At 36.2% G+C, this 15,050-nt stretch overlaps 1 protein-coding gene across 1 annotated transcript in view; it reads right to left on the bottom strand.

Moving 5' to 3' along the window:
* The window catches only part of SYTL3 (synaptotagmin like 3), a 33,878-nt gene that overhangs the window by 18,146 nt on the left and 682 nt on the right, over nucleotides 1–15,050 (bottom strand). Inside the window, exons 2-5 of the mRNA XM_026675259.2 lie at nucleotides 11,968–12,333; nucleotides 10,024–10,239; nucleotides 9,365–9,429; nucleotides 1,296–1,347 (exon numbers count right to left, since the gene is read on the bottom strand). Coding sequence (XP_026531044.1) covers nucleotides 1,296–1,347; nucleotides 9,365–9,429; nucleotides 10,024–10,239; nucleotides 11,968–12,077 — 443 coding nt within the window. The 5' untranslated portion in view covers nucleotides 12,078–12,333. The remainder of the gene's footprint in view (nucleotides 1–1,295; nucleotides 1,348–9,364; nucleotides 9,430–10,023; nucleotides 10,240–11,967; nucleotides 12,334–15,050) is intronic.

Raw genomic sequence — 15,050 nt, forward strand, 5'->3', positions numbered from 1 at the left:
AGATAACTGACAGTCTGGTGGAGTCATCTCTTCTATTCATGCTTTCAGGTCTTTTTTCAATCTCTATGGCTTCTCTGATAATTCTGTAGCTGGGGTTTTCTATAGTGGCTAGGGTTTTGGTGCCATTGAAGTCGATGCTATGACCTGTTGCTTTCATGTGTTGGACTAGTAAGGAAGTGTGTTCCAGCTTTTTTACTGCATTTTTGTGTTCATCTAGGCAGGTACTTATTCTTCTATATAATCTATAAGCAAAAGTGTTTTAAAATGCAATCCTCCAACTTTTGTCCCAAAGGTCTTTTTTTTTTTTCAGGAGGCAACTGGACTTTCTGGTTTTTCATTGAAGATGTTTTACTTCTCATCCAAGGAGCTTCTTCAGCTCTAGCTGGATGGTGGGTAATAAAATACTACAACCTTTGATGCCAAAGAAGCTTCCTGTTTGGAAGTGTAGTTTGCATCCTTTTAGAGAGTCGCTGAGGCAACATGGAGGTTTGTCTGTGTCCCCAGGTCACCTGAGTGCCACAAATGGCTGTGGAGCTACTAAGCTAATGGAATGTGAGGTAACAGGATGTGAGGCAATTGGCAGTTGGAACAGAGTTCTTTTCAGGAGAGAGAGTAAAACTCCTTAGCATCAGAGCATGTTAATTACTGTATTAAGAAATACTAATGATCTGATGGTCATTTTGAAAAATCCTTTCATAGTGAATATATATATATATATATATATATATATATATATACACATACACATACACATACACATACACACACACACACACACACACACAAACACATATATATATATATATATATATATATATATATATATATATATATAATGTGTGTGTGTGTGTGTTTTCTTAAGTTTTCGCTGGTATTACATGTATGGTATTCAGCTTTGTTCAGGTATTTTCCACGTCATTGTAGTTGTGCTTTTAAAGTTGTAGCAACGTTTCGGCAGAATCTGATGGCAGATGAGATTCATGATGGCAGATGAGATTCTGCCGAAACGTTGCTACAACTTTAAAAGCACAACTACAATGACGTGGGAAAATACCTGAACAAAGCTGAATACCATACATACATACATACATACATACATACATACATATATTGTGAAATGCTGCTATGCCTGAAGTTGCACAAGTTCTGTATCTAAAAAGAGTCCCTGGCAACGAAATGCGTACTCAAGCCACACTCCCTACCAATAAAAGCTTCAACAGGCTTCTTGCACAGGATAATACGCACATAGTGCTACATCAAACGTCTGTAGGACACGTCAACCTTCTTGTCCTTACCTTAATTTCTGATAAGACTTCAAGAGTTTCGCACCAGCGGTTTCATATCTACCTATCAAGAAAGAAAAGAACCCAAGGTCACTGATAGCAATAAACTTGTACTCGTATGCCAATTCTTTTTTTAATCAGATGTAGCCATTTTATCAACCATTTTTACTACTTGACATTGCCAATATAAAAATGTTTGTGGTTCCTGTTTTTGTTCAAGCCCCATATTATAATGGACTATGGAGATCTCAATTACAGCAAAATAAAAATAAAAAAGAAGTAAACACCAATAAGGCAAGACCACAAAATGAAAAGAAGCAACTTTTGTATGTAACACCATTTAAATGTTGTACAACTTTATAGTACAAATAGTCCTAGAAAAATCTTACTGATTATAAAACTAAGGATAGGCAATCAACTAAAACACAATGTGATTCAATCCATTGTTACAAATAATGAATGGTGTGCAGCAATAAAAGCATTGATTATTAACAATTACATTTGGAATGTGTTCTTATATCTGTCCACAAAGAAAATAATTCTGTATCAGGTAAATCATTAACAATATAGAAAATAATTCTTTGGCATAATCAACTAAGCGGACAATAAAAATTGTTTTCTCACACTGGCTAATCACTTGATCTTTCATATGGTGTGTGCCAATAAAACAGGGAAGTGTGTGTGTGCTATTTTAGAAGTCTTCTGACAGTAGATCTGTTACTCCAGATTCATTGATCTATACAGAGAGAGCTTCTATATAAATCAACCTAACCTGTAATACCACAGCTAGGAATGAAGGGAGAAAAACTCAAGTTTTGGTGTTCCTAAGAAGAATAGTTACTGAAGGAAAAGAACAGCAAGCTTTAATCAGTTTGATCAGGAGTTAAATCAACAGAAATTGATTCTTCAAATTTACTTCACAAACTAAACAGCCCTCAAATTCAGAGTCTTAGCTTCAGATAGTGAAACAATCCTATTCACACACCTACAAAGTTGAGGAAAAGATTTTTGTGAAAGGAAGTAGAATTAACATTTCAAAGGCTAAATGCAGGAGTTTTTTAAAACTGTTAACCAAGCCAGATTGCAAATAAAGGATGGTGGTGTTGATGATGATTTCTCTTCTGAAAAACATTGCCCTGATAATTTAGGGTCAATTCAAGCTTTATCCCAAAGCCGAAGAATTGCCCAAATATCACCGTAATATATATGTGTGGTTCTTGGTTTTTTTGTAAATGAGATCAAATAAGTTCAACTTTGTCAGCTGCTTTTACAACTGCATTGTTGCAGTTCCTAATGTTCCAATAATTATGAGGAAAAATGTTGCTGGTTTAGTCCACAGACTCTGTAATTCAATTGTTCAGTCTAAATATTTTACAATCCTTTCCAGTTCCTTTTAAGCTACTCTAGTGTCATTTAATACTGTCATGTTTATAAGTAAACATTATAGAGATTTTCTTCAAGTATTGTGGTGGCCAGCATATTATGCAGGGGTAGGATTCTACTGGTAGGATCTACCAGTTTGGACCAGTTCTATAGAACCAGTTGTTATGATTCTGCGCAGTTTGGAGAAACAGCAAATTGTGCCCCTGGCTGGCCCCACCCCTCTCTGCCCGCCCCTCCCCTCCCTGCCCAGTCAGTCCTTATCGCGCATATGCAACATTGCGCACATGCCCGACATCGCTGACTGCGTTCTTCCCCGCCCAGTCACTCCTTAAAGTATTTCTCCTTTTTTCTCTCCCAACGATCAGCTGTTCCTATGATCAGCTATGCCGGGATTCCCCTTGCTTACTTACTGCTTTCCCCAGGAGGCTTCCCTGAGGCCCAGAAAGGCAAAAAATGTAGGGGGGGCACAACAAAAACACCCCCCAGGAGGCTCCCCTGAGGCCCAGAAGGCCCCAAAATGGAGTGCAGGGAGGTGTTGTGCCGCCCCCCCATGCTCAATTTTTTTCCTTCTTCGGCCCCAGGGAAGCCTTGGGAGCAAAAAAACACCCCCCAGGAGGCGTCCCTGAGGTCCAGAAGGCCCAAAAAACAGGGGGTGGCTGCAAAAAAAAGCTCAGTCATACAGTCATTCCCACCAAGCCACACCCACCGAACTAGTTGTTAGAAAGTTTGAATCCCACCCCTGATATTATGCTCTAGACTTCTGTTCATCTGAATTTGGAAATCTGATAAAACGTTTAAGCTATAAACACTGTGATAAAACATTGTGAAGTATCTTTTCATCATTATATGCATCAAATCTATTCTCCTATCATTATCATTATCATCAAGCTCTGATGAGTTACTGTGCTTAAGAAGCAATAAGGAGTATTTTATTTATATTATTTATTTATATAGTTTATTAAATTAAGAAGAGGTTCCAGCTGTGATAGATAGAGAAAGTTGCCAACGTATGAAGATGTTAGATTAAATGCCAGATAACCAATTATTTGAAAAGTTGCAATAGTCAATAATGGATTTAAGGAAGCAATAATTTGGCATTCATAAAATAATTTTGTAATTTCATTTTGGGTTTTGGAAGTCAAGAGGTTGTCATGAGATGTTTGGGGAATAGCGAAGAGTGATAGGCCATTTTCAATCATTTGATTTTGGATTTTGGAATGTTTCTGACTGGGCCATGAATACTTAAAAGCAGTGATGGCTAACCTTTTCTACGTCACATGCAGTAAGTGTGTGCGCGCACACGCATGTGCGTGTCTGCCTGCACCCATAATGCAATGCACGCACGACCCCCTGCCATGGTTAGTCATGTTGCATTTGTCAGTTGAAATGCAGCCTAGAAGTCTCTTCTAAAAAGATGGTTTTACATGTATTTCCTTTTTTTCCTTTTTACCTAATATGAAACTATACAAATCAACTGCAAAATTGGATTATAGAACACTTTTGATTAGTCACATAGTGAATGTTATTATACATGGGTATAAAGGAGAAAGAAAATGAATAGAATAATAGTAGCATGTAAAAATCATGTTGGCATAGGATAAAATATAGTTGTTAACTATCTTCCTTGTTTGTTTTCCCAGAAATACCTATTGCAAGTTAATTTTCTCAGCTCATCAAACAGAGTATTATTAAAAGGGAAAGCGAAAAACGTAAGAATTTTATTTTCAATATTATGACAACATATTCAGTTAAATTTACAATCTGATTAAATACTTTGTAGCTGATGATGCTGGAAAAACTCTTCCTTTTAAAGCTATAAAGTCGATACATTCTTGTTATACAAAAAAATAAAAAGATGGTTTTACTTATTTATTTATGCCTGTCAGATAAGTAACTTGTTTTTCAAATAATGTTTTTGCGCTATGTGAAAAATACCATACTAATGCCATAAAGCATTATAATAGACAAAAATGCATTTGTACTTGTTTTAAAATTAATTTATTATTAAGCAGTAATTGAAAGTGTAGGTGATTTGTTTTCCATGATAACATGGAACTGATCTATTATCCTATTATCTGCAGTTCCTTATTGTTAACACTGTGAAAGTATATCAGAAGTTTATTGGCCTTGTATAGTAATAAATACTGCAAACTGAACCCAAGGGAAATTAACAGTTAATAATTATTCCTATTATAGCTAATACTTACTAGTCTGTAAAATTATTATAGCTTCAAGAGAGTTATAAGAAGGTTTATTTCTTTATATACCTGCAGCCAATCATATTGAAGTCAGCTGGTTTCAATGGGGCATAAGCACAATCAACGGTAGTAGGTTATTTCTGCACCATCTTTTACATTTCTTCAGTTTCTAATTGTTGTTCCAAATTTTTGATTTTTTTTTTTATTTATCAAGAGATATTATTTCTCACTCATTTTTCTTCATTTTTCCAAGACTGAGAAATCAATTTGTGAAAAAATTGTATCTACAAGATTATTTGAGTTTATCTGAATTCTAATTCTGGGTGATATCCAAGACTAGATGAGTAGAATCCAACATTTATAACCGAATTTTCCTTTCCTTTCCATCACACCCCATTGTGTTTCCATCCCAATTTACTGCAGGACATCCCCATACCTGTGAAGCAGATTTTGAAAACACAAATGTGAGGAAGAAACTTCTTTGTCCATTCTGCTAATATGACATTGCTATATCTGGATTGTAAAGATGCAAATAAATGATCACAGAAAGAAAGAGTTATTTCTTGGGTTGCCTGTATTTCATAGATAGATATTATAGATACTATAGATAGATAGCATCTATAGATATTATATTAGATAGATATTATAGATATTATTATATTATAGATACTGTAGATATTATAGTTCTATGCTAAGGGAAGTCTTTTCCCTAACAGGACAGGTTAATATTACACTGCATTTGGGAACTGGATTAGTATGAACTCTTAGTAATTTAACATGTTATTTCCTAAATTTTACTGTAATAATGATTATATTACATTAAATTGCATTTAAAACTGAATAATTTCTTTGGCATTATGATAAAGTGCCAAAAGAGGGCACTGTTTGAATTCATAAAATAACACCTCATTCGTAAATTCAATCATCAATAATTTGCACTGAAAACTGCTAGAAGTCCAATATTTTTCCAGGAAAATGTTGAATTATATGTCACCTTATATATTTAGACAGTTATTAAAGTCAACATCTTTGTTCTTATCAAAGAACAAATCATTGTTCTTGATTACCAAATTTCCCCATTCAAAAAATTCAGTTTTCTCCCTTTTAAGCCATCAATCTAGGAAATGTTATTTCCCCAAGTTGATTCCCTCTTAAGTTTATAGAGTTTGATATTGTATAATTTCTAGTCATCTGACCCAGAGATGTCCTGTACATCTCGAGATGGGATAAAGATTGATACAAAGAAATCTAGTTGAAAAATCAATGTTCTGGAAGACAACTTTTGACACACAAATAACTAGATTTTTCTGGGGGTTTTCCCATTACATCCCACCCCAACTGAAAGTCTAGCAAGAGCTGTTGAAAAGAAGGAAGAAGCAACCTGATCCATCCAAGAATCATCAAGGTGACATCAGGATCATGACATTATGTCAAAATGGGAAGAGATGGTACCTTTACAAATAAAAGTAATACTGATTTCTTTGGGGTTTTTTACTTTAATTATATACCTAGATTTAGATTTTATATATATGTGTGTCTTGTTCCTATAAACACTATTTAACATATGCATTTGAAATGTAATTAAAATTCACTTATAGATTATTTTCCATTATTATTATTTTTAATTATGTTTCCCCCTTTTTCTTGCCCCATCTTACATTTAAATAGCATTCCCTTTCTTCCCTTTTCTATCATTTTTAAAAAAACATACACTAAAAACATATGCAACAACCCTCCATCGCCTTCTGGGTCTCAACAGCAACAGTTCCTTTGAATAAATTCCACTTTTTTGCAACTAGAACCAAACTCAATATGGCCTCTATCTTCCAGTGTTTTTGCAAGAGAAATGCTTGGGAATTAATCAGGTAGATGGGGAAAAGATTAGAAAGCCAACGAAGCACTGACACTTGGTATAGGCTGCTTTGGCAAGAGTGTGTATAGAAATTTCCACTTAAGAAAATTGTCACGATAGTTTTTTATTTTAAAAAAGGAAGGTGTATGATGGCCCATGAGGAAAAGAAACCCACATCCATATTTAAGCAGAACATGGGCCAACCGCACAGGCACAGATATTGTGCAAGCCTTCACGTTCTCCACAACACTTTGCAAGACAAAAGTAAAAACATTTAAAAGTGTAGAATACAACAGCAATTTGAGTCATACAGTAAAGTCTGCTGTTTAAAGTCATGTTCCCACTTCTGAAAATACAAGGGGATGTATATCCCCCATCTATCTCCTATCATGGACAAAGCACATAAGCATCTACTCTGACAAAGAGAAAAATTAAAAAACAATACAGAGGAAAGGCAGAAAGTAAAGTTATGTGGTGTGCTAAATTTTAAAAAAATCAATTCATTGTAATATTACTGTAGGAGATGACTAGGCTGAGCCTGAGGTCAGGGTCAAACGCATCATCAGTTTGGAGTCTCTATGCCTCCATAAGAGATCTAAGTCCACCCCCCCCCCACTTGAAGTTAATTAACTTCAAGTGGGGGGGGGGTGGACTTAGATCTCTTATGGTGTCAATTTTCCTTGACCATTAGTAGATTAGATTCTTGTGTATAAGTAGCATAAAATAAACTTGTAGTACTTCTGAACTCTATTTTGGTTCCTGATTTCTTGCATCTGACTATTTAGGCACTGGAGGGATTTGAACTCTCAGCATGTTAAAAAAAAAAAAAAAAGACCCCGTGGTATGAAGGTTCTATTTTTCTATCCATGAACCAACAAGGTATCATTATCATTACATTATCATTATCATTATCATTATCATATCATTACAAATGAAAGCAAATGTACATGTCCCAGGATAATGTTGCAAGTTAATTACGACTTAATAGCCAGCCCCAATCAACAACTAAAAAGCTACACACAACTGCACAAAGCACATATTCAAAGCACATATTCTGGAAGAAATGAGGATGGGCTCCAGCACAAGTCCAAAAACTCGGAAGACTAAACCCAGATTGGATCTTGCAACATTATCCTGGAATAGGTTATATTTGCTTTCATTTGTAATGATAACCTTGTTGGTTCATGGATAGAAAAATAGAAGCTTCATACCACGGGGTCTTCTTTTTTTTTTTCTTTAACATGCTGAGAGTTCAAATCCCTCCAGTCCCTAAATAGTGTTGATGGCTGGCTATTAATTACAACTTAAATACTATGCGTATAATAGCCCAAAGCGCGCATTCTGGAGAGAGGGAAATTCCCTGAGGATGGGCTCCAGCACAAATGTCCGAAAGTTTGGAAGACTAAACCTCTGGTCCTGTTGATTGGATCCTGTGAGATTATCACTGTTGTTTTGCGCCTTGGAAAAGACTTGCCCTAATGCCCAGGGTAGAATTTGCCACTAGAGAAAGATCCACCCTGATAAGGAAATCTCTCAGCAAAATGTCTTGCACTAGATGAAAGAGCGTGGGAATAATTCTACAAGAATATACTTTCTACAAAGGAGGCCGTGTGGCTACTGGGAGGCAATCATTACTTCCTTGGAACAACACTTCTTCTTCTGCTACAGAAAGTCAATGGGGAAATTGACCTCCTGGTATAATACAGCAGCAAATAAACAAGTTCCTTCGTTTTAGCAACACATCACTTATTTGCATTGTTTCTGCCACACCATTTTTCTGAGAGGTACAGATGGCACATATTCTAACCTCACAGCAGCAATTCATGGGCTAGATTTGCCTGCAAGAGGGTAACTGGCCAAGAGATCTGTGGGTGAATAGGAATCTATTCTGGGTCTCCCCAATCCAGTGATAGCACCTTCACCAGTAGACAATGCTGGCTTTCTTCAGTTTACTTCTACTTCTGTTGCTTCTCTGTTACAAAAACAGGGAATACTTCCATATTTCCATAAGGAATGGTTTTGATTTTTATTAAATGTTTCTTTTGAGTTCATTCTAATACTCCTCTTACTGAATAATAGCTTCTCGTTTAAAAATAAGTCATGAATATCATTCCTACCTTACTCAAGTCATTTCCCCTCTTATATCCAAAGCTCTCTCTGACACGCTGCTTACTGATCTTATAAAAATGAACTCCAACCTCCCGATGACTTCCCTAAATCTGTCATAATATCGTATTGTTATTTTAGTCCTAATATTTCTATCTATATGCAGAAATTTGCTGGAAATAATAGTGATGGCATTCATGGACACCCATAAATGCAAAGGAGGACAACCAAAACATAAATAGATTTGCCTGACTGTAATTGTATTAAAATCATTTAATTCAGCACAAAAAAATGAACTTACCTAAGCAATTTGGTGTTATTATCTATGACAAACGCATATATCTATAGCTAGGGGATGGTGAATTTAAGTAATTCAATACAATTACTACTATTATAGCTCAATAAAATTGCATTTTGAAATATCAACTCTTATAGATTTGCATTCTTGGAGACTAAGATAAAACATGAATTAAAAGGAGAAACTTATCAAAGTTATCCATTTATCTTGCATATGACTTAATGCTTCTGTTTTTATTTGGTACCTTCAGTGGGGAATTTCTTTGCTCGCTCCTCAAAGAACCATTCACCTGTCTTCACTTTAATAGCCCTGCAAAAAAACAATATAAGTGCTTATTTAAATTTTATATATGCCTTTTTCAATGACTACTGGAACAATAAAGGGACTGGTTATTTTTTAATTTTTTATTATCAAATATATACAGGTGGCACGCAACTTATGACCACAATTGAGCCCAAAATTTATGTTGCTAAGTGAGAAATTTGTTAAGTGAGTTTTGCCTCATTTTACAACTTTTCTTGCCACATCTGTTAAGTGCAATCACTGCAGTTCTTAAATTAATAACATGGTTGTTAAGGGAATCTGATTTCCCCATTGACTTTGCTTGTCAGAAGGTCGAAAAATGGGATCACATAACCCTGGGACACTACAACCGTCATAAATGTGAGTCAGTTGTCAAGAATACAAATGTAAATCATGTGACCATGGAGATGCTGCAACGGTCCTAAGTGTGAAAAATGGTCATAATGTCACTTTTTTCAGTGCCAATGTAACTTCGAATGGTCACTAAACAAACTGTCGTAAGTCAAGGACTACCAATACTTAGTTTGATGTGTTTTCATATCAGAAAGCTACTAAAGATAGTAACAGGAATTCAACTGTTAAACCAAGATAGGTACTTACTCAGAAGCATAGCAGACAGTGCATTTCCACAGAAAGGCATTTACAGTAATGCGACATTGAGAGCATATATGATGGCTGCATCCTTTGCACACTGCTCCTCTATCGATCAGGATTCCAAACGACTTCTGACAACGGGCACATGACCGTTTCTGAGAGCCATAGTTGGCATTTTTTGTTCCTTTACGCCAAAGGTGCTGCAGTTGGATTTTCAGTTTTCTGTAATTGGCCAGAAAGAAATAAGAATATTCACACATTTGCCAGGTGGGACACGTAGCAGCACTACAAATTCTAAATATTCTTAAGCTTTAGCTGTGAATTGTGATACTCTTGAGTTCCATGGAAAGGAATCTTTCTACTAAACCTCCAATGTAAAATGTCAAATAGCCTGGGAAATTACCCCATATTTAATGGCCCATTCTTGAACGAAGTTTTCGTAGAAGATGATAGCATCCTAATTCCAAGCATTTTTGGATGATTCTGAGGAGTTGGGTGTATTTTGATTTGGTTCTTATGTGCTCAGGACACCAAAAAGAACCAGAAAAGGTTTCAACCTAAAGATTCTCATGAAAAATAGAATCTTGAGCTGCATGATTACTAGTAATCTGGCAATCTGACCCTGTTCCTAGATTATTTATATATTTTTCAATGGCTTTCACATATGAGCTATTGCAAAATTCTATCCTGTATTACAACCTTTCTTACATCCCTAAATAAAGTGGATAGGCGAAGGGATCCAGAGATTTGGGTTCCAAAGGATCTCAAAAAGTGCAAATCGACTGCATTTCTTATGTAGAACCCTAAACCTCCCAGAATGGTTAGGGCCAAATTTGGAGACTGCTCTACAGTTTGGCCAATTTAAAGAGGGGAGTTTGAAGAACAAAATTCTAGAGCATCTAACTCTTCAAAATACTTAAGACCTCTATTTGTTGTTGTTGCTAAGTCATGTCCAACTCTTCAAGACCTTAGCACCAGAGTTGGTATTCAGCAGATTTTGACCAGTTCTGGAGAACTGGTAGTGGAAATTTTGAGTAGTTCGGAGAACTGGCAAATACTACTTCTGATTGGAGATTTTACAGTATCCTTCCCCTGCCACACACCCCAAGCCACGCCCACAGAACCGATAGTAACAAAAATTTGAATCCCACCACTGCGTAGCATCCTAGGTTTTCTGTCTTCCACAACATTTGCTCAAATTCACATCAGTTGCATCAATGATACTACCTAACAATGTCACCCATTAAAACTACTAAATCCTCCTTCTAAACTTGGCCCTGACTACCCCTCCCATTTTTGCAACATGATTCTGTCCCACTTCAAACTGCTGCAGAGCCTGTAAATCCTACAGTCCAAACAAAAAGGGAAGAAAAAGAACCAGTTATCTGGAGATTGACAGATCAACTGCTTCTAACGTTAGAGAGGAGGAAATTGACAAAACACAAACCAGTTTTACTCTGATAGTTTTATCTGAGTTACTTAGAACTTATTAAGACATCAACTAGCATTCTCATTACAGTAATTGAAATATAAGAATTGGAAACAAGTGGTATTACAGTCTGCAGGATAGTAATGGAGCATGCCAATGATGATCATAAGTTATGACGGATATAAAATAGGTTAGGCACTTGACTGACCTGTTTTTACAAATTTTTTGGTAGCAGTTGTTATGCAAATCACCATGTTTATTAAATTAATCCATGAAACCACTTAGGTTTCTTCCTACAAATGATGTCATTTAAAATTTCAACACTAGAGGGTGTTTTTGTGCTATCGTACCACAGAAGCATTCAGGATAACTCAAAAGCTTGGACAATAAACATGTACATTTTTGCATGCAATTTTGTTTGGTCCTCAAAAGATATTGTGTTTTATATTTTGAATAGTAGATTAGCTTACACAGCTCAGAAAACAACAGCGGTCTGCATTCCCAAATAAGAACACACATACCTTACTCTTTGTTCCTCCAGTTTTCTCAACATCTCATCACGGCAAAGGACATTTAGAACAATTTCTTGCTCCAGTTCCTTAAGTAAGTTAAGATTAAATTCTTGGGACATCTTCTCTTCTGATGTCCATAAGACAGAGAATCCAGTGTCATCCAGCAGGCAAAAGAGTTATAAAGACTTACATCCTTCATTCATTAGTGAAGCATTTGCAACACATTGTTCTTTTTAAAAATGGTAAAAATATAGGTGTGTATTTCAGACAAGCCTTTGTTTTCATAAACTCATAATCTCTTTAATGCATCTGCTCTTCTTATTAACAGTTGTCTGCTTCCTCCCATGAAAAAATGAACTTCAAGTTCTCAATCTACTGGAAGTAATATTAAATGGATAAAAGAAATAAATTAGTAATTCTGGTAGAAAATTGATATGGGAATATTTTTGTTAAATGTCTCCTGATTCTTTTGATTATAACTTCGTTGGTCCATACATGTGGCATGAAATCATTGCTCAGTTTCACTCTGCTTATATACCTTTGTGCAATTTGTTATATGTAGCTTTCCAAAAAGTATTTAATATCCAATTACAATAAGAAAGAGAGAGAATAAGAATTATGCTTTGCCAATGTCCCTCGAGGCACGTAAAATGACTTTGCATAGAACAATGCAATTCTGACTGACCACACCCTCTCATACAAATCAAGAGGATGTCCTTTTGTTATTTCCAGCAATGTGCACTCATTGCACTGATGCATGTTGACTCATGAATTGATGTACAATAAATAGGAAAACCACAACCATCATCGTCAAGCAAAAACGAGGGGGAATTTCAATGATGTGACTTGAAGAAAGAAATAATAACAGAGATCAAAAGAGAGAAGAACGGTCTGAAAAATCACCATTTATCTGCAGTTCTGAAAACATGAGAAATGTACCTCCAAGCAATCACGTTTTCCAAGGGGCATAAGAATATGCCAGTTGGGTCCTATCTCTCTTTATGCAAAATGCACAATGTATTTCAGATCAAATGAAGAAGTTAGCTGTATCATAATGCTACTTGTTATGAAAAGGCAGCTTTATAACTTCACTGATTGCCTAAAGAAGTCAAATTGGTACCTCTTTATGTATGAAAAGCTGTTCTAAATTATTTCCTATCAATAATATCGTTATCAAATTTAAGCAGATATCTTAGCATTCACACCATCATCAGACATAAGCAGGTGCATAATCTCATTGTTAACAATGACAGAAGGGCCTGTACTATATTAGCATACTCCAAACCCTCGAAACTGATTGGTCCAGACGGACCGCGACCTGATTGGTCAAAACCCCGGCCGTGATTGGAGCGTTAAGAACCTACCGCGATCGGCTGTGCCGATCGCGGGAGATTCAAAGCGCTGCCATTGGCCGCCGAGCCGCAGCGAGCCCTATATGAAGGGCTGCCGCGGCTTGACTTTTTTCAAACTGTTCTTATTCTAAATAAAGAGCTGAAATCACTAAGATGGTCTCGCGTCTCCTTCGAACCGATCTGCACCCGATCTAACAGGCCTGTCTCTGAATCTTTAGGGACTGAAGTGGGACTGGAATTACAAACCATTTACTGTAGAATAACCGCATTGGCATGAATGAGATTATTCAGAATTAAGGCATGATTGATGTTAGAAAGTTAAGTGTACCGTGAAGAGGAAATGAGGAAAGAACAGAAGTTGTGTAATCATACATCATTTCGTATTATGAATCTCTCTCTTTGGAAGTCAGGAACTTAACTTTTCACTTACAAACATTTTATTTGAATATCCAAGTACATTCTATAATTTTATTATAGAAAATCAAGCACATTCTCGTTAGTAGTGGAAATGGTGTAAGGATCCCTGATTCCCCCCCCCTTTTTTTGCCAAATCAAGTATCTAGTAATGTACACATATCTCTCAAAATATTAACACGTTTCTTATTCTTGTGCATATAAAAAGGCAGAACTTGTTCAAGTTTATATTCTATTGGCAGAACATGATTCAGTTATTGGATAATTGTCAGTTCTTATACTACCTGTAGCTTTTGTTCAGGAATGGCAAGAAGCTGACCAAATCTCTAAAATCCCTTTTGTTGTTTATTTTTGTTTGTTTTGCCAATGAGCTTAGCCAAGTCTCTTATTAAATACATGGGCGGTAATCATATTTTGTCACATTATCTTAACTAAACTGAAACTGAAATTAAATCAAATCAGATTTCATTTTTATGCTGACCTCACCCACTTCTTTATTACCAGCTCTCCCATCCTTTAAACAGATCCTCCAGCATCTTTACCTGGGTCCTAATGTAAATGTACTTGCTTGCTACACATTCATAATACTGTAGGCTGCCAGTCATACCTGCACTGATGAAACACAGAGGAAACTAATTCTGTGTCACATACAGAAAGAGTCAGACCCCTCAGCTTTTCTTTGGTGACAGAACTCAGTTTGGCTGAGGAATTCTGGGAGTTGAAGTCCATGAGGCTTAATGTGGCCAGGTTTGGAGATGCTTGAACTAGCATATTTGGCTTCAGCTTTTACTTCTACTTTCTCTTTCACTGAGTGCTTCCTAAAAAATAGATGACGGTGGGTGGCACTGCCAAGCTGCTAGCCCAAAGGAGGAGGCCTGATCAGGGGATGAAAACCCACTTAGATTTTGGGAAAGTAGGCTTTGAGAACTCTAGACTTCTACCCTACAGGCTCAACTTGTATTGTTATGTGGCCCCTGGTCTTGGCAAGAAAATGGCCTGCATTATCCCCATCATAGGAATCCCCGCATAGGAATCTAAGGTTGAGAGCTATGGCTTCCATCAGAGATGCCCTGATGAGCTGAAGACTTCCTGATTCACATCTAAGTATCCAATGCCATACCATAACTTAACAGTTCCTTAGATGAACTGCAATTTCCAAAGACTTGATCTCAATATATAGTAAATGCATTGTTCTATCACCCTAAATTTAAAAGGAAAACATGAGAATAATGTAATGGCGAACAGAAAGTATATTTCTTTTGAGGGTATTTTTCCTTCTGAATTTATTAATAGCTCTCCTAATATTATTAACAATATTTATGTTAG

This window comes from Notechis scutatus, chromosome 1 (genome assembly GCF_049901735.1).
Source record: "Notechis scutatus isolate UNSWTSFEM ecotype Mainland chromosome 1, rNotScu1.2, whole genome shotgun sequence".
NCBI classification, from domain to species: domain Eukaryota; kingdom Metazoa; phylum Chordata; class Lepidosauria; order Squamata; family Elapidae; genus Notechis; species Notechis scutatus.